Here is a 23,548-nt window from a genome sequence, read left to right as displayed (position 1 = left end):
CGACTCAGAAGGTATTAGTCAGATGCTTGCCCCCCCCCCCCGGATGTGTTTGTGTGAGAATAAAGACATGTAGAGGATGGGACCTGGATGGAGCGGAGAGAGCCCACTCACCCACATGCAGGCCTCCAGGCGGACCTTGGACAGGATGGTCCAGAGGGTGATGCCCCCCTGCACAGCCACCGCCCCGGCCTCCTCCTGAGCCCCGGCCTGCAGGGGGCAGACGATCTGCTCCGGGTAGGGCGGCTCGGGGAAGTCGACGGAGCCGCACTCATACGCCGCCAGGGTCACTGATGCGATGTGAGGACCCTGAGAGAGAGAGAGAGAGAGAGAGAGAGACAGAGAGACGGGGGGGGGGGGGGTGAATTAAGAGTGAAGGGAGAGTAGGAGTGGCAGCGGTGCACCTGTGGGCAGCTTTGAGTCACACTTTGTTCAGGGAGATCCCAAGCAACAATATCAAATACCAGGGAAAAACACTTTTTAACGACGCCAGTTAACTCCATTGACATCTCTCGTCTGACACTCCGTCGCTAAGATGCGAGCGACCGTCCCCAGACGGAGAGGTGGCAGAGAGAGCCACATTGTGACATCACCTCGACACTGTGCAGAGACCCAGGGAGGAGCACTGGGGCCCTCGGGGCTGAAAGGTGGGTCCAACGTACCTCACATCAAAGACGGAAACGAAAGCTGGGGACAAGAACCGTTACACACACACACACACACACACACTGGTGCACCTGCGTTTCGAAAAAGGGCGGGAGGGGGGGGGGGCAAATTCAAAAGAGAAGAGGCCTTCAGAGGGTCTGTGAAGTGCCCTGAGGTGCCAGTCATAGTGATAGTGCTGCTCTGCATCTGATGTGGCAGCAATCCATGACATGCACACACGTTGAATGTGCAGTTATTAAACTGCTCATAATTCAGTGAATGTGACGCTGGTGTTCCTCGTCGGTGTTTATGTAAGGACAGAGGCAGGTGTGCGAGCATGCCTTTGAGGGAAGAAAAAAAAAAGAAGAAAAACACCGATAGGGGCTTGTCGTGTTTACATCCTCGCGTGTTGTTTGTTTAGTTTGGTAATGACTCCTGAGGCGGCGAACACAGGGCAGGGAGGGAGAGCTCCTCTCCAACGGGCGGTGAACGTTCAGTTCTGTATGTCCTGCTAACAGACAGCATGTCCTGACATGGAGTTCTATGGAGAACCCCCCTGCTCACACGCACGCACACGGCTTTGTACCCTCCCTATTGCTCTGAGAAGTTAGGCCCAGGGTTTACAAACAAGGGCAGGCCTAGAATCTGGGTCAGTGCGTGTGTGTGTGTTTGTACATGTCAATGTGTGTAGGAGTGGTGCCACCCAGTGACGCACACTCTACTACCAACAGTCACAGGGCAGTTTGTCATTACGCAATATTACGGCTACTGTATCTCGCAATCTGGGGTGGGGCCGAGGCTTCAGCTAGGAACCAGGACAGAGAGGACAGGATGGGGCCTAGCAGTGAAGCAACAGCCTGTACAGCCAGTCAGCCAGTCAGGCAGCTCGTCAGTCAGGCAAGCAGGCAGTCAGGCAGTCAGGTAGCTAGCCAGTCCGGTCGTCAGTGAGCTGTACATATCCAACCACACTTTACAGAAAGGTGCTCTCCCTCACAGGTCACGTACCGCAGACTGTTATGAGAACTGAGAAGCATTCTGTGGTAATCTGTGGAATGGTTTATCATTTTTCTAGAGAACGTCCACCTACTGTGTTTCTGGAAATCAATATTTAACCTCAGCCAGTTCCTTGTTACTGGTGTTCTCTCTGAAAGAGAGAGACAGCGAGAAATGTGCGATCAAATAACACCAGAGGAAAGTCCCTGATCTGACCCTGTCTATAACATACTATTCATTTCCTCTTCTCAAGCACTGTAGTGGCGCCCAGCTAAGGCTGAGAACAAGCTGTCCTCTAACGCACACAGATGAACTGCTACAACAAACTGTCCATTAGTGTGTGTGTGTGTGTTTTCTTGAGTAAATGTGTGTTTGTGGGTGACTCAGGCAGGTTTGATTTCTCTGACTCACACTGATGCCTCCCAACAGTATCAGATATGTTTACTAAACACACACACACACACAGGCTGCAAGAGGGCAAGAAGATCCTACGTGCATGACTGTGTTCTTTCTGCATCACACACACACACACACTCACACTCAATGGATGCAACACTAACACGCACAAACACGGGTGCCATGCTGTGTCACTGTTTCTCAACTTACAATAAGTCCTCTCATGTTGTTGGGTGACTCAGTTAATCTGGAGCCCAACCCTGAACGGTCAGCCTCTCTACCTCGCTCAGGTGTCACAGCACACTTGACAGAACACAAACCCACACACACACATACAGCCAAGAGAGCAAGAGGCACAGAGGGCCATACAAAACCCGTCGGCCTGGTAGAGATGTAAAAGGAGGTAGATTCCCCCACCGCCACACACACACACACACACACTCCTTAGGCACCTTACCGTAAATCCATCCATGAGATTGCGAAAAGCTAGCCACATGGCTCACTTCTCTGAAGAACATTCGAGCAAGCAGATGTGTGCACACGCATGAAAAGCCCATTAGACCTGGGTAAACTTCCATGATAAGATAAGGTAACGACTGGTTCGGGGGCAGGGACTGTCTTGTGTTCAAACAACCGTCAGGAAACATTTCTCCTTCCTCCTACTCCTGACTGGAAACCTGGATGCCGGAAAGGACGCCAGCGTCCGAGGAGCCGGTGGAACAGCCCGGTTCTCCCGCGGAAGCGGGCTTGTCTGCATGAGCTCGCCACCCCAGCAGCCCCCGCAGGATCCCTGCTGAAAGCAGCATAGCTCACATTCTTGTGGCGTCCCGTGGAGACCACCACAAGGACCAGGACCTTCTGCGGTGTGTGTGTGCGCCAGTATTGAGACAGGGAGGAGTTCAATATTCCTCCTCATTGATTACAGGACATAATACAAACAATGCAACCCCACCAACAGTGCACACAGACAAACAAAGCTTGAAACTGGACTTTCGATACTGTGCCACCGTTGAACTGACATTGGTCAAACTCATGGCGATTCTGAAAGTCTGTTCGTCACAACACCGGAACAAGACCTATCGTTCCTGTGCTGTTCGGCAGACAACTACAGAATTATCAACCGTCATTCGTCTAAATATTAAGAGACAAGAACAAACACACATTTCCTTTGTTTTGTGCCACGTGCAAAGTTATCGGATTCACTTCCTTGTCATTCACTTGCCACTTCCAACCCTGGCATCTGAACATGTCCCATAGACGTGTCAGCAGACCTCCTGAGCTCTGAAGAAAAAGTACACTGGGGTACTGCCCAAGGAGTCAAAACAAGCAACTACATCGATGCCCACTGAGAAATACAAACTGTACAGTACATAGCTTGGCCAGTACTCGGTACTGTAGTATTGGCCTGGGCTTGAGTGCGATGGTGTTAACGACAGGGGAACCCAACCCCCAACCCTGGGCACAGACCCCAACGGTTGACTGTAATCTGACCGTAGCCCCCATGACAACCACATCAGCGGTATAGTCCGGTCATCTGGGTCTCTGGTCAGGGGCCAGTGGTGCATGGTACATTCGTGGTGCCTCGAACATAACCACTGCTGTAGCTGTTTATGACATGGTCGGGCAAGGGGCGGGGGGGGGGCTTGTCCTGGGGAGGAGACAGTGGAGGGAGGGAATGTCTGTGGCACACACACACAACTGCATACACATACAAATGTGAATCCACACACACACAGCCTCCATGAGGTGGCTGACATCCTGTGGTGAGGGGGAAGTGGGGAGGGGCTGATGTGATTTATTCATGTGGGCAGGACTCATGACCTCATCTGAGCCCCCTCCCCTCCCCCTGGACTGTAATGGTACCAGCAGCCACACACACACACCCCGCCAACAACACACACACACGGGGAGTGGCCCGAGAGATAAAGCTAAATCCATATCGAACACTAATAAATATGGAAACCATCTGTAGTTGCGCCGTTACATCCTGGTGAGCAGGCACACACAGTGCTGCTCAAGACCATCCAGAAGCTTCCGGCTGATTCCACAAGCTTGGCTAAGCTTGGTTTAGGGGTGGATGCTAGTGTGTAGCTGACACCTTTATCTCCCGGCACTCCTATGCCCTACACCTGGGGGGGGGGGGGGGGGGGCCTGCTCCTCAGACACATACCTCAGATAGCTGGTGTGGGAGATTGAGGAGCTATGATTCAGCAGTTAGCAACGAGCAACCGATAATCTCGTCCCTGCACATCTCCCTGGCATTTGGCTTTGACTGCGCTTCGAGGACGTGAGTCACGACAACGCTTGCCCCGACCCATGCCTCCAAACCGAGGTGGAATGCGCGAAAAAGGCGGAAGAGTTGAATGAAGAGATGAATGAACGCTTGAATGAACAAACGAACACACACGCAAACCAAAACGGGGGAAGGCCCGAGCGCATGAATGTAGGCAATTGTGCCTCGGCAGAATTAGCCTTTGTGTTTTCGTTTCCAATCGAAACCCATGCCCAGCTGTGGTTTGCATTAGCCGTGTCGACTCCATGCCCCCCCACGCAGGCTGCGTCACAGAGAGGTAACTCAAACCTCCTCTCAACAGTCCAGGATCAAACGCCGGCCCATCCCCTTCCCAGTGCTCGTACAGCCAGGGGTGGAACGCCTCTAATCGAGTTTTACATCCATTTGAATCAAAGGATCCATTTCAAGGGACCATTGCTGCCGTTTGGGGAATGAAAGGATTCAAATTTGATCTCGGCGTGTCACTATCAGCGGGGGAACAAAGCAAGTCGTTCTGACGCAGTCAAATGGCGGGCCGCCGACATGATTCCTCCACCACCTTTCCCATAATTAGTGCATGAAACACACACACACACACAGACACACCTGTCAGGGACCGTTACCGTTGCCATAACGAACCCTGTTCCCGTCCATCATCTCCTCCCTGCCGACGCTCTGATGTGGTTTCAGAGTGGCGGCAGGTAGAAAGACAAGCCGGTGACTCACGGCTCGGTGTCACAGGGCCGCCAGACAGTGACCCGGCTCTGGGTGACGGGGCTCCTTTGTCCTCTGGTGTGTCCTGCTGTGCAGGGGAACGTTGGTTTGTGGTCACCTTGCGCCCCTGTCCAGCCCACACAATAGGTAGGTGAGCGGCGGACGCTGCCCACAGATACTATGACAGATACAGCCCCCGGTAGACTCCTGTTACACACATGCGTGCATGTGTCCACGCACACCCACACGGACACATACGGAATGGGCGTTGGGAGAACAGCAATGGATAAACACAAGGTTTGTGTGCGTCCCGGACAGACCAAGTGTGTGGCAGCACGTCATGCGGTCCTTGTTTATGCGGAAGGCACTTGTATGGATTTCCATGGCAGCGTGTGGGTGTCTGAATGAGTCTGAAGGAGAGGGTCGTGTAGACGATAACCCTGGCGGTGATTCCCTGAGGGGGGAACACAGACCTCCAGGTCGGCCTGGCCACGCACCGCGTCAGTTGCCGATAATTAAGGCAGCGCCGGTCATAATTACCGACAGTGAAACTTAATTTCAGGGGCTTTGCCGGGGAAAATCTGTATACACTACACAGCCCTCGGGACAACATGTAATTTTGCGAGCCTAAAAGACGCTGGATATAGAAATGGAGTGAACGTCTCCTTTATTTAGCCGATCCACATGCTTATTTCTGGAGGACAAGTGGTTGTAAATCACACTCCCTAGACAAGCTACAAACACGAAGGTCTTTCTGATAATGCCTCTAAAGTCCTTTTGATCTGTGGGACTTTCAGGCCCGGGAGAAATATTGTAGAGAAGGCCCTAGTGACGACTAAACGGGAGGGCTTGTCGCTTTCACCCAAACAAAAAATGTGTACGACTCAAGAGTCTAATACCTATTTAATCCCTCGTGGCTTTGTTGATTTACTGTTGAGCACTGCAATTTTCAAAACACCCCAACCCACTTACTGAATGTTGTTGAAATGGATGAGTGACTCAAATGAGCTCCCATCCCAAGCATCTGCATCGTCCCCCTTCGGACTCCCCCCATCCATCATGACACTCCAGCATGATTTATGGACAACAGCAGTGACATCTCCAATGGAGATGACGCTGAAAGACAAATGGTGAAAACACATGACTCAGGGACTCAGGGGGTGGGGGATCCGCTGAATGCAAAACGGTGATCGCGTCCAAGAAGCTCTTCCTCCTCGTCATCTTCACCACCACCACCACCGATCGGCGACTGTCGCTCCGCCCCAACCCTCCAGGAAGGGGGGGGCTGTTGTGTCACAGTTTCAAGGGGGAGGGGAACCACGCCTCAGCGGGTCGTCCCCCACCACCGTCCCCCTCCGTCCCCCCCAGTCCACTCACGAGGCCTGGCAGAGGGGACGCGCTCCTCGAGCCCCACTCCTCCACCCCCCACTGGGAGAGCTGTGCCCACTGCACGGGTGAGTAGCGAGGGCAACCATCTCAAATAAAGGCCCTTGTTGCCAGAGCATATGGACCGGAGCCAGAATACTGAGTCATGTGTTTGCACCCCCTGCCCCCTCCCCCACACCCTCGCAGCCGCTACACCCACGGGGGAATCAGACCTTACCCCCTCTGTTTCCGAGACGCATTCACAATTCTTTTGTGTTGAGAGGCTGTCCTGTACTGTAGCTATATACAGCTAACATGCAGCTGTATAGGAGTCCACTTTGATGCTGCCCCGGTGAAGGGTGTGTGTGCGTGGGTGTTCGAGCATGTGTGTGTGTGTGTGTGTGTGTATGGGCCGAGGGATATGGAAGGTTGTGTGCTTCTCCAGTAACTACAAGTACTGTCAATGTTCGGCCTCACTGAAACACTGACACAAAAGAGACACGAGCGCAACCAGAGCCAGCGAGGTGGGCGCTCCGCTCTCTCTGGGTCCCCATCTCCCTCTGCTGGGGTTTACCGGTACTACAACTAGGCCACTAATAAAGGCACTCGATTCATCATCGATAAGCCTGTTGAATAACAACTTTTTGCAATCTCAGTTAATAAGGTAGGCGGTGGACCATGGTTAAATGACACACGTGTTGCAGAGCGCAGCACTTATAGAGGACAGGGCGATACAGGAAGATGGGTCCTGTGCATCTGGCCACAGACCACTCTTACATCTAGTTCCCTAATTACCCACAAAAGGAAATAACAGTCACATGTCAACTCCCCTCGCAAACAAGAAAGTCACATGAACACCCATGAGGTGAAAAGGGAGTCACATGTCACTGGATGCCTCGCGGGCAAGGCCCCTCGAGTCGAAACAAAGCCGGGAAGAAGATCCACGAGTGGCGCTGATGGTCGCGTTGTCGAGTTCTTCCTCATCCCGTTTGAACACGGGGATCTCAATCCGCAGACAGACGGCGCAGCCTGCTGGCTCACTCGAGGTATAGCGAGTGCGTAACAGTACAGGGGCCCAGAGGGGCCCAGACAGCACCCAGTGGTGAACGTGTGTCATAGGTGCAGAGAGAGGTTCAGCAGGAGAGCTGTGTCCTCGGCAGCGCTGTGTGATAGGACAGCACACAAGCAGGGGCGGGGTCGAGCAGGAAATCAAACCACAGTGAACTCCTTCATGCACATAAACAATCTTTTGACGCAGAGCTGAGGAGGACAGAGTGAACTCAGTGATCGGAGTTTCCAGATTTTTCTTTTTTTTTCTTTTCTTTTTTCCACAGATGGTTGTGGATAGGACAGCCTATCAGAACTTGAAAACACACAGCAAACTAACATAGTTTCTCTGCTCTAAGCCAGTGGTTCCCAAAGCTGGTCCTCAAGTACCCCCTGTCCTGCATGTTTTAGATGTTTCCCTGCTCCAACACACCTGATTCAAATGAATGGTCGTTAACAGGTTTCTGCAGAGCTGGATAACGACCCATTCATTTGAATCAGGTGTGTTGGAGCAGGGAAACATCTAAAACATGCAGGACAGGGGGTCCCGAGGACCAGGGTTGGGAACCACTGCTCTAAGCTTAACATAAAAAAATCTGACATTTCTTCTTCCAACGTCAGTTTGTACCCTAGTACAGCTCACTGCCCACTAGATGGTGCCCATCTACTTGAAAACAAACTTGCATGAAAGAGGGGGAAAAAAAAGAAAAGAAAGTAAGTCAGGTCACCAAAAAAAGCTACAGCTTCTCAAATTACATTTGGGGGCACAGAGTTTGCTTTCCAAAACACAGAATGAAGGACACACTTAACAGTTTCCAGTTCAACTCCTCTGGGTGATGGGGAGTGAGTGCGACTGCGGGCTCCCAAATGGCAGCTGGGTGGCTCAGTGTTAATAATGCTCAGAGAACAGTAAAGACTAGCAGATGTTTGGGAGGCCGTGTCTGCTGCGCAGCCAGCCCCCGATACTCACGGATGCACAGAACGTGCAAAACAGAGAGAGGGAGGGGGGAGGCAGAGGAAGAGGGATGGGTAGAAACCTAGAGGGAGGGGATAAGATGGGAGGCAGAGAGAGAGAGAGGGTGAGAGAGAGAGAGCGAGAGAGTGAGAGAGCGAGCGAGAGAGAGATCAGGGAGGACAAAACAGAAAGGGGAGGGAGGGAGGGAACAGAAGAGGGAGAAACGTAGAGAGGGAGGGAGAGGTGGAGGGAGAAGGAGAGGTGGAGGGTGTGGGGGGGGGGGGGCAGGGTTTTGCAGCGTGCACTCAGTCAGCGAGGTCACCGAGTGCGCTCGTTCCCGGACAGCCTGTCAAAACACCGCTGCTACCATGCCGCAGTGTGCCTCTCCACCGAGGGGAACTCAACACCGTCCCGTCCCGCCACGCACACGTGCACTTGCACACACACACAAACTCTCTCTCTCTCTCCCTCTGTCTCCCTCCCCTCTGAGACAGTTAATCTCCCTGAACTCCTAACCGCGCTTTGACGTTTCATGAAAGTGCTGAACAACACGACGCGATGACCACTCACTCACCCCCCCCACCCCCCCCCCCCCCAGCATCGGTCACAGACGGCGCATGGCTTCTGGCTACATCCAGTGGCGTCAACAGGTACTGGATGGCACCAGAAAAAAAAACTACAACAAAAAACGACACATTATGAAACCCGAGAGAGGCAAGAGGTCTGTGGAGCTGCAGAGTGGCTGTACTCACCAGGTAGAGCAGGAAGGTGTGCAGGCCGGTCCCCAGACCCACGGAGGACAGGATGCCCAGGCCCAGCCAGTAGGCACACCACAGGGACCTCTTCTCCGCGTACTGGACGTACTACGGGGGCCAGAGAGGGGGACAGTCAGACGCATGTCGGCAGAACAGGCAGACGCAAACAAGAGAGACAGCGAGAGAGAGGGAGAGAGAGAAAAACAAGAGAGACAGGAGGGAGGGCCGAGGGAAGGTACGAGAGTGAAAGTGCGCAACAGAGAGAGAGGGAACCACAGAGGGTGGGAGAGGGCAAGAGAGAGAGAGAGAGACAGAGCTAAAGAGATAGACAGAGCTGGAGCTACAGAGAAAGAAAGAGACCTAGAACCAGAGTCACAGCCTGCTCTGCTGAAAAGTTTGGAGGACAGAGCCGTAGGGTAGGAGTGTTCAGAACAAAAGAAGAGAATCACTCTTTTCACGGCAGCCAAGTCTTACACAACTAATAAGTTAAACAAGCCAAATCTCTCTCCCTCGCCCTCCTCCATCCATATCTACCTCCATCTACATAGAAAAGCAGTTCCTGAAGTGAGGGCAGGTTGTTTTCAGGAAGAAGCATGGATGGATGGTGTAGATTACAGTAACTGTGGAGGTTTTCTGGCAAATTGCTCGTTTCCCAGTGACCCCAGGAAAACAAAAACAACATATGCACTGGTCTCTCATCACTTAGTCAGCGTGCTGGGAAGTGCTAGCTATTAGTAATTGTTTTCAGTGTTTCCTAGGAATTACGCAACACCTTGGGGCACATGTAAACGTGGAAAATACATTTACGGCCTTGAACATTCATGACCAGTTTTAGCAGGTAAATACAATAAGGAAAGATTCAAGCCAAATCTGTGTGTTTTGCCCTGGAAAAGCATATGTGTTTGGTATTGAGCCTTTCAGAATGAATAGGACTGATCTTAACGTGCGTTACCTCACAGCGTAGTGATGCTAATTATTAACACGATGCAAGCGCACGGTGATTCAAACACACAAGAACAGACACACACACACACGCACATATGCAAGTTAGAAAACGAGGATCCTGCGTAGCACTGTGGCACTGTTGTTTCACAGCAAGAGGTTCTTGGGTTTGATTCCTGCCTGAGGCACTGGTACTGAGGTTGCCTTTCTCCCGGGCCTCTCTGCGTGGAGTCGACGTGTTCTGCCCACGCTCACAAGGGTTTCCTCCGCAAAAGATCCCCAATAAAACCATGCAGAGCAGATGGCTCCTCCTACCCACAACCCTGAACCAGGACACGGTGAGCACTTGGACTTGGCCCCTGGTCACCTGGACGTGGCTGACCACTGCTCCTGGCTGCCCTCAGAGGAAGGACAACAGGATGGGAAATGTAGTGCAAAAATGTGGTGGACACCTTTGTCTGTGTGTGTGTGGGGGGGGGGGGGGGATCACTCCCTGCACGCGTGTCACACTGCATGACCAATAAAACTGCAAACAAGAGAGACAGCGAGAGAGAAACCAGAGAGAAAAACAAGAGAGACAGGAGGGAGGGCCGAGGGAACGTACGAGAGTGAAAGTGCGTAACAGAGAGAAAGGGAACCACAGAGGGTGGGAGAGGGCAAGAGAGAGAGAGAGAGACAGAGCTAAAGAGAGAGACAGAGCTAGAGAGAGAGACAGAGCTAGAGAGAGAGAGGGAGAGAGATTCATTTGTATTTTATTAACATTTGAAAGTAGCAATTGACCTTTTGATGAGTTCCTTCAAAGGAGTAGACCACGTACAGAAGGATGAAGAGCCCCAACAAGGCAAAGGCAGTCTGTCGCCGGTGCCAAAGCCTACGAGGAGAGGAAGGAGAGAGGAAGGAGGGAGGGAGGAGCAGAAGGGAAAAAGAGAAGGGGGAAAAGGTCTTACACGGTGGGCAGCGTGTGGATCAGACCTGCTGGGCCAGATCATGACAGTGTGTTTAAGCGGCCGTTTGAGGCAGGAGCTTAAATCCCTGATCCCTGATAACAGTCTTAAAGGCTTGATTGTCCCTTCTACATATCAGGCTCATTAGTGTACGAGTGCCACAGGATATAAAGACGGTCACATTCTTAATCAACACTTCCCCCCCCATCTGTCGATCCAGGGCTCAGGACAAGATAACGCTTATGCCTCTGAGGAATCGACTGCAAGTTCCCTCATAAAGATTGGTGGTTTTACAGTGCAGTCACATTATTTTGAACAAAATTCTTGTTGAGTGTCATGATGAAATGAACGTCCATCTGTCAGTCGCCTGCTTGAAGTCTGCACACAACCGTGTGCCGACTTTGCGGAGGAACTCGAATTTGGGCCACTGTTGAATTAAAACAATGAATGAATGCATGGTTTTTATGTCGAGTTTGGATTTTTCACATCTAATCACTTTTGAGAGTCGGTCTACTGCCTAATGCAAGAACAACATGTGCTCAGAACAGCGTGCTATGAGCGCACGGCTCGTGGCGTTTGCGGTTCCCCACATCCTCTTGTAGTTTGAGGAAAATAAACATCTTGTCCTCACACAACCAACCGCAGCCCGCTCAAAGAGTGCACATGCTGACCTTGTTTTGCCGGGGGCCTTTTACATCAGCACACACTACTAGGTACATACGGGAGGTGTGAGGCAGGGGGGGAAGGACCTGGATGGGGTTAACAGAGTTCGTCATTTCGGAAACACGTTTGCGTCATCCCAGGGCCCGCGCTCTTAGTGCATGTGGGAGTGTTATACAACAGACTATCTCACACCATCTCCTTTCAGACAGAGGGAATAACAGCATCATCACGTCTGAAATGAATGGAGGTCCGTGATAACAAGTAATACCCTCCTGTCATGGCTTCGCAACTCCAGACTGAAACATGTTGAGGGAGTCAGGAGGGCCGGTCAAATGAAGGCAGACAAGAGTCTCAAGGTCCCATACGTGTCTCTGTCTGGGTCTCTGTGTGCAGGAGCGTGTGTTTGTGTGTATATTACCTTGATTCGCAGACATAACAAAGTGCAAGTTCATCGGTGAAAACCAAACAAACTTCTCTTTTCAAGATAAGAAGTACGTCTAAACAAATGAACCCAAAACACAAGCTGACGAGAACACGACAGAGTCAGACCTCTCTTCAACGTGTCCTGCGTTTGAACATACACGTTTCTCTACCGTAACATACGTGGATGCGAGTAAGACATTGAAGGCATTTCCTCCACAATATAAGAACGGATGCCGTCTTCTCTCACCTGCACGCCCACTCCTTCAGGGTGATTAGCAGCTCCAACAGGAAGTAGTGGAGGGTGACGAGCGGCCTCTTCCACACCACCAGAGACAGACGCTCCTCCCGGTCCCTCTGTCTCCGCTCGCTCAGCGACACATCTGTCCACACAAACACCGTTTCACATCCACCGTCGTCCTACCTTTCACGTGTTGACATCCGTTCTTACAGCATAGTAGAACCTCGGTTTTCAGTACAAAAACTCCACGACGGAGCTAAACGAGTGTTCTTTCGGGGACAGAGGCAGCCATGGCTCACCTGTAGACTGTCCGTTGGGCTGCTCCTTGGCCCCGACACGCTGCTGAGGAAGCCGACAGTCTGTCCCGCTCTCTGCCATCTCACGGGGTAACGGAAGCGCCGAGGGCCTGGTGGAACGACGGAGAGAACAGACAGGCTTAACGGAGACGAGACACGTTTCTATAATCTACGCCATACGATATCTTTCTCTCTCTCACACACACACATTTATAAATATACAGGCACTGACCGGGGGACCAGAGCGATCACAGAGTTAATATGCTGCGTCCTGCAGATTACTGGTAACCCAATCAGGCCGTGGCGTGACCTAATGATACTCACAACAATTCGTCCTGCCAATTCTACAGCGTTCTCTGCACTAGACACGTAACGTAGACTGGTGTAGTTAGTCCTTGCAGCCAATAGTAGCCTCATTAATGTATTTATGCCTTGTGTCAACTGGGGGAAAAGTACATCCTAATGTGGTGCAATGTCACCGTGTGCCTTTTTCAGTCCTGGTCTTTGGGACGCCCTGCCCTGCCAGTTTGAGATGTTTCCCCGCTCCAACACACCCCATTCAAATGAATGTTCGTTATCCGGCTTCTGCAGAGCATGTTAACAACCCTTTCATGAGGTGGGTTTGAAAAAGGAAACATCTCAAACATGCAGTGCAGAGGGTCCCGAGGACCAGGGCTGAGAAAGGCTAATTAGACCCCCAATGCCCCATTCCCTGCACAGTGCGGCCCCTAGTTTGTAGCAGAGTTGAATACTCCAAAAGCCGGGTGGCGCCCATACTGAACAAGTTAGCATGTTCTGCATCTCATCCCAGACACGTTAGCGAACATCATCCGTCATGCACAGATGTATCGTCGTGTCTGGAATGGTCCAGCGCCGAGACAGATGGTGGGAGTCGGGGGGGTAAGATTGAAACAAGGCACACCTTCAGCACGCTCAGGAGTCTGTCTGTAAAGCCATGAGATGAGGCTGACACCCAGGCACGCAGTTTACCATCTGGTGGAAGTGTCAGTCCCACACAGGATAATCTCTCCAGCCAGCCCCCCGTCCCCCTCTCCAGAGGAGCCTCTGGCTCCAGTTTCCTGACGTCCACATTGGCTGTGCTGACAGACGGCAGTCAACAGTGTTGACTTTACAAAGGGCCCATGAAGGCTCTTTAGAACCGTAAGGAATTTTGTGGACATATGTTGAGGCCCAACAAAGATGGCAGAGATGGTGTGTGTGTCCTTTTCTCCCAACATTGGATCATGTGTTCAGATCAATCCTGGGCCTAACAGTGGAGGAAAGTTAACAACGTACTGGACGAGCTCCTAAATGCTTCAGTTGGGTTGCAATATAAGGTGCATGAGAATACTCCCACTATAATTCTGAGATAGGTTGTTGCATAAGAGCATACAATATATGTGTATTAAACTGATCACCATGTAGCAGCAAATATATTCCGCTCTGACCTGCGACCTTGAATCTCAATTGATCAGTGTTACCATATGAAGGGGTTGAAACAATTGGGAAACTATTGCGCTATCCCCGAAGACTTCAGATTATGAAGATCTCGCGTTCATTACAGACTTTCCGTGGTGACATTACGTGAATATGTAAAACGCACCGATTTCTACAGGGTTGCGTCACCAAAAGGACTCGAGATACAAACAATTGACCTAAACCTGTACTTCCGCATAACATATAGGCTAACTTAGGACAATGTGGGACATTTACTTTATTTACAAGTTTATATGGTTCCTAAGCAACTGAATGTGTCCGCTTTGAAAGACAGAAGAGAACAACGCGCGTTTTATTCAGCAGCGCACATTGCCTGCCACGGATTTGATTGCGCAATAGCTTCCTCAAAAACAACTGCCTGTGCAGGACCTGTTGAGTAACCATGCAGTCCTCACACACCAATGCAAAACTTTATACAGAGAACATAATCTTTACAATCCTAATACATCTTCGAACAATCCGGATCTTTTAACAAGTAAACACTGGGCAATGTAAACCAATAGTCCCTAAATTTCAACAACAGAAGCCAAACAACAAACAAATCAGAATCTAGTGTTTGAAGGAGAGAAGGCTACTCACCTTACAGATATATGTCTCAAATCCACAAGAACTATGCCCCATATGCCACCGTCTCAGCTCCGCTGGTGATGTAGGGTAATAGAATCCATTAACTACATCAAAACTTATTCGGGGTGTGGTGGGGGCCAGCAAGGGATAACGCTGCAAGAGTTGTCGGGGGAGGGGATGGCATAAGGATGCGGATAAGGGACGTTTCATCATCTGCCTACAAAAACCCTCAGAGACATAGACTAATTAGAGCACTAAAAATAAAATCAGATCGTTTTCCTGGAGCACACATCTAAGAGATCTGGTCTCTCAGTCGATTTCAACTATAAAGTGACTGGCATTGGTGCAAATACCCCAGTCTCAAAAACACACCCCGGCCGGAGAGATTTTTTCGTAAAGTAACAAGAAGTCAAAGCATGGCCTAATTAGCTGGGCCCCTCATTTTAAATGCTCCCGGTTTATTTATTTTTTAATGTTTCTTGGTGTTAAAGTTAACTTATGTGCCTGAATAGGGTTAGATTTCAACTTCATCCAAAATGACACAAAGTACAGTACTGCAGTAGTCCTTGTGTAGTTACTGTGATCATCATATACAAAAACACATTCATATTTATATAATTGACAAGTGGAATTAAACATCAAATAAGTAAATAAGAGTACGCCAATAGGGTCTGGCAAATAAAACATGTATTAAATTACAGTTAGGCCTATTTCCAGTATTATGCTGTTTTTGCCTACTTTTAATATCTGATGCAACTAACACAGCAGATAAATGTGGATATTTGTACCTACCGAACAGTCTCATGTGTGGAACTACCATTGTCTCCGGCGGAGCCAAGTGGAGGAGACTGTTAGTGCAGGTTTAAACCTCAGTAACAAGCCTGGTGCATTGCAAGACAAGCCGTAGATCAGTCAATGTCAGGTGGATTCGTCCTGTCGTGTATCTGGAACACGATATTCAACAGATTAGTAGTCATCTGTATCACCCTTACCTTCTTCCAACCCGAGCTGTCAAACGCCGCAGCCTATATCACAGGAATCAGACGTGCGTTTTTGCCAATCTCGTGAACAGTCTGGACTGTGGTTTAGCCTACTTCCGCCAGCGCGCAGAACGCGCACCACGCACACAGACTGTGCAATAAAGATCCTTAACTTGGATATGATTCTATGGAGAGATGCACCCTATGGAGACGCCTCACATAAATTATGTCGAAAAAGACAGCGAGCGCTTGAACCAACACCGCCTGTTTTTAGAAGAGCATTATACGCGCTGCTTCGGCAATCGGCACACAGATTTTTTAAATTGTATGATTTATATTTTTAATCGCATACAATACAGAAAATTATTAATTTAATCCTGACATATAGGCTGTGGTTTAAACTGTACGTGTAAATATGCTATCAACAATTATACACGTTTACAACTTGGCAACTCTACTTTGTATCAAACTAGCCCACACACATATAGACCACATTAAGTGATCTCTAATAATTGTATTAATAAGTGGGCCTATATGAGCATACCATCAATTGGTATTACCTTATTTAAAAAATCTATCTTCGTTTGTAAGCACGTTGCGCAGCAGCACCTTAATTTACTGAAACGCACTCACCTTTACGTCATCAAAAAGAGACGAGGAACCGGACGAAGGAAGCAATAGCAACACGTTTATCCAACGGAAAGGTAGGCTTAAATCAGGATTTTGTTTTTATCGCGCCCTAAAGAACTAAAGTTATTATTTTCAGTGACCTAGTTTACTTCGTAAAATACGTTGTGATCATAAATGAAGACTCGTTTTTATGTATCAAGACCAAAGGCTCGCACAATTGTTGTCTAAACCTGGCTAAGCTAGCACGTTTAATGGTACAGGCACAAATGAGGTTGTAGCAAAGTTGAAGCTGAGTCCGTGTTTAACCCTGGATGTACTCTGACTACGTTGACTTATAATTAATTCACAGCTTGGTCACGTTGATATGGATTCACTGTACGGCCAGATAGCTGTGGGTATATTGGCTGGAGTGGGCTGTGGACTTTGTCTTGGATGGCACTTTCGTGCTCGCTTCGGCAACTCTTCCAGGGCTGTCATCTCAGCTGTCGGAAACGGCACCGGAAATGAAACAAGTGTTATGGGAGAAAGCGGCGAATTCAAAATGATTCTTGTGGTTCGATCCGACCTGAAGATGGGAAAGGGTAAAGTTGCGGCTCAGTGCTCGCACGCAGCTGTGTCAGCCTACAAGCAAGTGCAACGCAGAAACCCGGAGCTCTTGAAACAGTGGGAATACTGTGGCCAGCCCAAGGTGGTGGTGAAAACCAATGACGAGGACAGTTTGTTAGAGCTGCTGACCCATGCTAAAGAGGTTGGGCTGCCCGTCAGTCTGATCCAAGACGCAGGGAGGACGCAGATTGCACCAGGATCACGCACTGTGCTCGGCATTGGTCCTGGCCCTGCAGATCTTGTGGACAAAGTCACCGGACACTTGAAGCTGTATTGAACAATATAACAGGAATACTTAATTGTCTGTAGGAAATAGTTTAAGTAACACTGGGACTGCCTCCCAAACAAGATATTTTTTTTATATCATAGTTGTATTTGAAGCTGTCATGGGTTACATTGTCTGTTAAAATCAGAACCACAATCCTTTGGCCTAATCGAGCCCAGTTGCTTAAGTGCTCTTAGTTGTGCTGGCTGCGGTTGACATGACATTGGGACAACACTGGTGCTGAGTTTAATAGGCAAGGTCCTTTACATCGAGAAATGTGACTCAATGAATACAATGTAAATGTCAATACATATACCACAGTTGCAAACATGTATAAAGAATGGTGACAAGAACCCAATTTTCTTGACAAACAAGAAGCCTTTATTTTATGTGGAAAAGAAAACCGCCGTTTCGTTCATGATCCAGATTATGCACAATCAACTATCTTAAGTGCACGCTTAATCTAAAGTCATTTTGTTTAAGAGTATAAGGTAGAGGGAGTTAATGATTGATTTCTTGTATACGCGCAAGCCTTTGATCAAAACATCCAATTACCACAGTCGTGTGATTTTTAACTCTGAGATTCAGAGAGGGCCAACTGAAAAGAAAACCTAAACCTGCCAGGAAATCAAGGCTAAGGCTTTAGATTCTCTCCTGTACACTGAAGAACAGTGACCTAGAACACCACGATATCCAGCATACACAAACCTTAGCACAAAGAAAGGGAGGCAGGGGCAGGTTAGTAAAATACACACAGGTCCGAAGAATAAGGTTTCTTTAGTAATCCCTCCTCAAATGGAATGGTCCCACACGAGCACGTAACACAGCTCAGAGGTCAGAGGTAATCTGTTACACGCCGAGACACCTGCTCCTGGACACCGTCTGACTGGTACACCTGCATAGGCTTGATTTGGGAAGGATAATAAAACTAATTTTCTGTATGCATTTAAAATAATCTCTCGTTCCTCAAGAGCTACGCAGGCATGGCCCCCCCCCTCCCCGAGTGTTGGGACATCACTGGTGTTACGTAGTGTTTCTAGTTTGTGGTCATGGAAGCGGCAGTCTCATTGTTCAAATATAGAAGAACATTGTAGCTGTTGTTTTTTTTGTATTTTTTCTTGTTTCTGAATATACAATAATTAAATGCATTTTACAGACGGACAGAATAAGCTGCTCACACACATCAAAATGAAGAGATTCTACATTAGTTTCTTCTCACTACAGAGTGCAAATCAGATGCTTCACAACAGACCTTTTTAATTAAGAAGAGGACTTCCTCTTTCCACAAGCCCCTTCATTGTACACAAACCATTCCCCATTCAAAAATAAAATAGACAAATTAATTCTAGTAAATATGGAATGTGAAAAAACAACTTGTGATCCAATCTTTTTTTTTTTTCCATTGACAATAGAAATAAAATGGAGTCCTTCATGACAGTTTGAAAGAAAATAAAACAAAAAAAACAGATAACAATAAAATAAAAAGAAGAGAAGAACTGCTTGTTGGTATCCCCTGCGGTGAGTAGAAGATAGTAATGGGCTGGTGAAGGACTGAGGAACAGATGGATGGATGGTTCCGGAGGGCTGCTCGACCCGGGCCCTACATGCCGTAGCCGAAGCCTGGCTGGGCCTGAGGGGGCTGGCCGTAGGCCGCGGGCGCCGAGTAGCCGTAGCCGTAGGCGGCCTGTGGGGGGGGCACTGCCACGCTGGGACCTGCTGTGAGCATCAGCTGGGGTGTGCCTGCAACACACACACAAACACACACACAAGGTTCAACATGTGCCTTCCTTCTGTAGACAAACACCATACATCATGATTCTAACACAAACCCCGTCATGGTCTGAGGAGACAGGACTTTCACACGCAATGCTTTTCATCTTGAATTGTCGGTTACCTACGCCGGTGTGGCCGTGTGAGGGCTCAGACCTGCGGTGCTTCACGAGGGGAGGATGTGAAGGGGCTTACCGTAGACAATGGGCTGCGTCTCTGTCGCCTGCTCCTCCTCTTTCCGTAGGGACTCTGAGGTTTCTAGCTTGTCCACCTGGGAGAGAGGAACAGTTCATTACACCCAGGTTAAGGTACTGCAGGTCGTGAAGCCGCTGGAGAAGGTTTACGTTGAATTTAGTAGTTAAATTAATGAACTGAAGTGATTGATGGAAGGGACCATTCCAGGGGAGGGGGTGTAGATTGTGTGCAAACTTAGGAACCCCCAGCCAGGCCTGTGAACTGCACCATGGTCACATACCAGTCAAGCAAAAGCAGGGGAACAGAACACTACATGACTGAAGGGGACTACAATTAAAACTAGATTGAACACTGGTCCCTCCATTCAACCAGCAGTGCTAACCAAACTGAACGGTTTCCAGGACTGACAGACCCCTGTATGCAGAGAACCGAACCCATCAGGTGGTTGATATTCTGTTTCTTGGATTCAGCAGTATGCGGTAGCCATCCCAGGTCTGGTAAACAGAGCAGGGAAGATGGCTGACCTCCACAAGTTGTCACCAAATATTCTTTCATGGGCTGGAAGATGCAGCATTATGTAGGACGCATGTTGTCCTGAAAATAGACTTTGTCATACAACAAAGCCTCGGGTATTTGTAGCCGATTATGCATCTACCCGTTCAATCAAAGTGGGTTCAGTTCCCTTCATACCTCTTTGTTAAAGTAGTTTGGAGATTAGACCCCAAAAAACTACAACTCCCTATTAGCTGAGGTTTCATTGGCAGAAGAGAACCATGGTTGGTGTCAGGGCTCGAAATTGGCACCCGCCAAGCGCCAATGACGTGTAGATTTTTGGGCTGGAGACTAAATTGTGTCCGATGCTCCGCCATTTGGCGAGTGAAATTGTGGAGTACAGCTCCCGACTACCGTTATGGTTTAAAAAAGCTTGCACCGCCAACACGAACAGTTGTGCGCGCATCTAGGTGGCAGAAAACCGGGAACATAGCTTTTGTAACAGCTAGAGTATGACATGGATAATACAAATAGTTAGATTTAAAAATACAAAAAAGGGTTGAGGATGACAGCATTTAAGAGAGAGAGAGCAATTCCCCATTGATCTGTCACAGAATTTTGATTTGGGTCATGAAACAGAGTGATTTACAATATTAAAATCATAGGTAAAGGTTGTTTACGTCAAACAATTTCAGAGTACGTCTGAAATGCCAGGTTTAATTTTGGCCAGTAAAAATATGATTGGCTGGTAATTTTTCATCTACCAGAAAAAAGTTAATTTCGAGCCCTGGTTGGTGTTCCACAGTTGTTCCAACAGGTGCATGGGAGAAGGTACCACAGCCTGGAGAGCAGCTGCCAGGCTGGTTCACACGCTCCACCAGCACAGGCCTCCCATACACAGCTGCCAGGCTGGTTCACACGCTCCACCAGCACAGGCCTCCCATACACAGCTCCCAGGCTGGTTCACACGCTCCACCAGCACAGGCCTCCCATACACAGCTGCCAGGCTCACCGCCTCACATGCTTGGAGAAAACCAGAGAACGCTTCCAAGTGCAGTTAATGTCACTCCTCGATCTGCAGTCAGTTGCTCTGCCCCTGAGCTGCACCTACAAACAGGATATCGAGGTCCTACTCCTTAACGGTGAGAAGGTTTGTGAGGGAATGCACTCTGCAGCGATGGTCCATGAGCGGCCAACGTGCTGAACCGTTGACCTGTTCTGCGTCGACCCAACTTTGGTGTTTTCCACGCGTTACAGTGAACACAGCAGTTTGCTTCTCACTCAACGACAGGACCCAGCTTCTCTGGAAAGTGCATTCTCTTCCAGGAGGCCTCGACCACTTGTCTTGGCTTACTGTTTTAGTACCATGGTTACATGCAGTCCACCGCTGGTTTTCTGTCCTGAAATGTGGCTGAAGTGCCCGCCGTATCAGAAGACGAATCGGAGGTAAACCTCAAATTGTGGTCACCATAATGGGGGGAGGGGGGGGGGGGGGGTCAGAGGTCAGGACTGAGAGCCAATGGCAGACTGGCAAGGCTGGATTGAGACTCAAGAGTACCTGTTATTAGTTACAACCAAATCTACTGACATTCTCTCCTCAGTCAGGTCGGGTTGATTAGAAAGCTCTATATGTCTGTATGTGAGAAAGGATAATAACTTTATATTGCTCCCCATGGGGAAATTAATATGTCTGTGTGTGTGTGCGCTTGTGTGCACGCGTGCGCGCGCATTTGTGAGTGTGAGCGCATGTGAGTGTGTGCTCGTACGTGCGTGCTAGCTTGCTTTCATGAAAGCAGGGAAACATGGGGGGGGGGGGGAGAATTAAATCCAAAACGGTCATGCAGATTCCTGAGGTTGCAATCCTCCAAGCTACACGAACAATTTAAGAGAGTAAGAGATAGATGGAAGAGAGGAATTGAGTTTCACCTTGTCCTTAATTGCATCAACCTGGAAGGAAATTCAACACAAGCGAGGCTTAGAAAATAAAATCAAACTCAATTTTCATAGAGACAGAGAGCAGTCTAATCAGTATACAAAGGGGGGCGACCAATAGCCCATCTACAGTATAGAAAGAAAACAAAAGTAAATAGCTTACAGACCATAACGTACTCCTGTCCAAGATCAAAATCAAAACGAGTGTTCTGATTGGCTCACCTCCCAATTTTGCCTGACACATATCGCCATGTAAGCAACGGACTAACAAAACCTACTTTTCTATACAGTACAGTAGCTAGGCTTATGCTATTTATGGCCCACGGTGATAAACGCTGAAAGGTTGGTGTGAGAGCAGCTTGTGTTCAGGTGTGCTGCGCAGGCATGCTGACTCATGCAGTCATGCTCAGGGCAGAGACAGCATGCACACACACCGCAACCAATGACGAGGCACTTACTTGGCACTAGAAAAGTCATTGGATTCTAGTGGGAGAAAACTAAGAGATGGGGGAGAGAGAGAGCGCGCAACTGGCCCTCTGGTCTGCAGAGAGGACACCACTAAAGTAGACGGGACACCACTTAAATCACGTTTCGTTTCGAGCCACAGCCACCCAAAAATCTGATTGGCTCAATTCTCCTCCGAGAGCAGTCCCCCAAATCATTTACCATCTCAAACATGAAAAAAAGCAGAGCGAACTGAAAGAGGAAAACACAAAAAAACGAACACAAAGGTACTCAAAGTACAAAATAAAGAAAGAAAAGGAGAACGAAAATGTGCACGACAATAACATTTAAAAGTGCCGATTCATCCGTTCAGCATCTGGGAGCTGGGAGAAGGCGCGGCCCTCCGTCCGAGCGGTGGCGGCCCGTCCGGGGCCTCTCCGCGGGGACCCACCTTGGACAGGTACTCCCTCATGACCTGGATGAAGTAGGGCATGGAGAAGTCCATGAGGTTGTGCCTCCAGGCCGTCTCCAGCACCACGTCGGGCCGCAGCAGGTCGTAGCAGCTGAACAGGCAGGCGGCGAAGCACTCCCTCTTGTCGTCCTGCAGGAACCAGGCCAGCAGCTCCTCGGCCAGCTCCACGTCCTTGGACTCGGACGCGTACTGCATGGCATCCTGGGAAGGGAGAGGGGGGGGGGGGGGGTTAAAGAGGTTTCTCAGACTGGTGACTGACTGTCTAGTGGGACTAATGGGCGACCCACATAGAGGAGTGGGTTAAAAAAATAAAATAACATTCTGAGAGATGCTTGTCCAAACCAACGTGGCCATCTAGTGGTCATGGCGCGTTCCAACATCTTCCAACATCCAGTGCAGCTCTTACCTTGTACAGTTTGTCTTTCTTGCAGAGCTCCACGCTCTGTTTCCAGCGGTTGTTGCCCTTGAAGAGGTAGGCGGCGATTCTCCTGAACTCGATCAGCTCGTGTTTCTCCAGTCGCTGGGCCAGGGAGATGTTGTCAAAGTTGTCGTAGGCGTCTATTGATGTCCTCACAGCCTACGGACACGGGACGAGGGAGAGGAAACGGTGAACGTTTTCCTGTTCAAACACCGTGATCGCCCCGACAGTCTTCAGTAAGTTAAACGCTGGAGGGGAAGAGGGGTCTCACCTGGTAGTCCTCCTCTGTGATGAAGAGGTTGTTAAGTGCTTCATTGACAGACTTGTTGTTGTGGTTCTGTACTGACCGCAGGTAGGGCTTGACAAGGGGCAACTGCTTGACCTGGGGAAACCGCCACAGGAACTCAGACATTGAAACTACCAGTCCATACAGTCCCTGTACACTGACCCCACAGAGTGGGCATGGAGGAGTAGAGAGGGGGGGAGGGGCTGACCTTGGTGAAGTAGTTGACGGCGCGGGAGTGGTCGAGTCTGGGCGACAGCACGATGAGCAGATCGTTCAGTAACAAGGGCTTGAACTCCAGGTAAAACTGGACAGCTTTGTAGTAAAGTTCCACATTGGCCACCTGCACGAG

The 23,548-nt window shown here is 49.4% G+C and overlaps 3 protein-coding genes across 11 annotated transcripts in view; 1 reads left to right on the top strand and 2 right to left on the bottom strand.

Moving 5' to 3' along the window:
• Positions 1–16,343, bottom strand: part of LOC124467693 (vacuole membrane protein 1-like) — a 45,695-nt gene extending 29,352 nt beyond the window's left edge. Inside the window, exons 1-8 of one of the 8 annotated variants that reach the window (XM_047020054.1) lie at positions 16,250–16,343; positions 15,502–15,653; positions 14,727–14,862; positions 12,649–12,755; positions 12,359–12,491; positions 10,862–10,952; positions 9,137–9,247; positions 112–306 (exon numbers count right to left, since the gene is read on the bottom strand). In XM_047020054.1, coding sequence (XP_046876010.1) covers positions 112–306; positions 9,137–9,247; positions 10,862–10,952; positions 12,359–12,491; positions 12,649–12,727 — 609 coding nt within the window. In that variant the 5' untranslated portion in view covers positions 12,728–12,755; positions 14,727–14,862; positions 15,502–15,653; positions 16,250–16,343. Of the gene's footprint in view, positions 1–111; positions 307–9,136; positions 9,248–10,861; positions 10,953–12,358; positions 12,492–12,648; positions 12,756–14,721; positions 15,089–15,501; positions 15,654–15,701; positions 16,008–16,249 lie in introns of those variants that run through there. The other 7 variants (XM_047020049.1, XM_047020052.1, XM_047020057.1 and 4 more) reach the window with 7 other exon arrangements.
• A 325-nt stretch (positions 16,344–16,668) lies between these two features.
• ptrh2 (peptidyl-tRNA hydrolase 2) lies at positions 16,669–17,800 on the top strand. Its single transcript, XM_047020058.1, has one exon. The coding sequence runs from the start codon at positions 16,684–16,686 to the stop codon at positions 17,200–17,202; it is 519 nt and encodes a 172-aa protein (XP_046876014.1). The 5' UTR covers positions 16,669–16,683; the 3' UTR covers positions 17,203–17,800.
• Positions 17,549–23,548, bottom strand: part of cltca (clathrin, heavy chain a (Hc)) — a 32,468-nt gene continuing 26,468 nt past the window's right edge. For both annotated transcript variants that reach the window (XM_047020047.1, XM_047020048.1), the window contains 6 exons: positions 23,408–23,539; positions 23,185–23,295; positions 22,902–23,072; positions 22,475–22,696; positions 19,156–19,231; positions 17,549–18,930 (listed from right to left, as the gene is read on the bottom strand). In XM_047020047.1, coding sequence (XP_046876003.1) covers positions 18,791–18,930; positions 19,156–19,231; positions 22,475–22,696; positions 22,902–23,072; positions 23,185–23,295; positions 23,408–23,539 — 852 coding nt within the window. In that variant the 3' untranslated portion in view covers positions 17,549–18,790. The remainder of the gene's footprint in view (positions 18,931–19,155; positions 19,232–22,474; positions 22,697–22,901; positions 23,073–23,184; positions 23,296–23,407; positions 23,540–23,548) is intronic.

The sequence above is a fragment of the Hypomesus transpacificus genome, chromosome 5 (assembly GCF_021917145.1).
Source record: "Hypomesus transpacificus isolate Combined female chromosome 5, fHypTra1, whole genome shotgun sequence".
Lineage (NCBI taxonomy): Eukaryota > Metazoa > Chordata > Actinopteri > Osmeriformes > Osmeridae > Hypomesus > Hypomesus transpacificus.
This window is presented reverse-complemented; position numbering and strand designations above follow the sequence as displayed.

Bases quoted from the DNA above. Each gene is read 5' to 3' on its own strand.
- ptrh2 (XM_047020058.1), top strand. From the start codon at position 16,684: ATGGATTCACTGTACGGCCAGATAGCTGTGGGTATATTGGCTGGAGTG.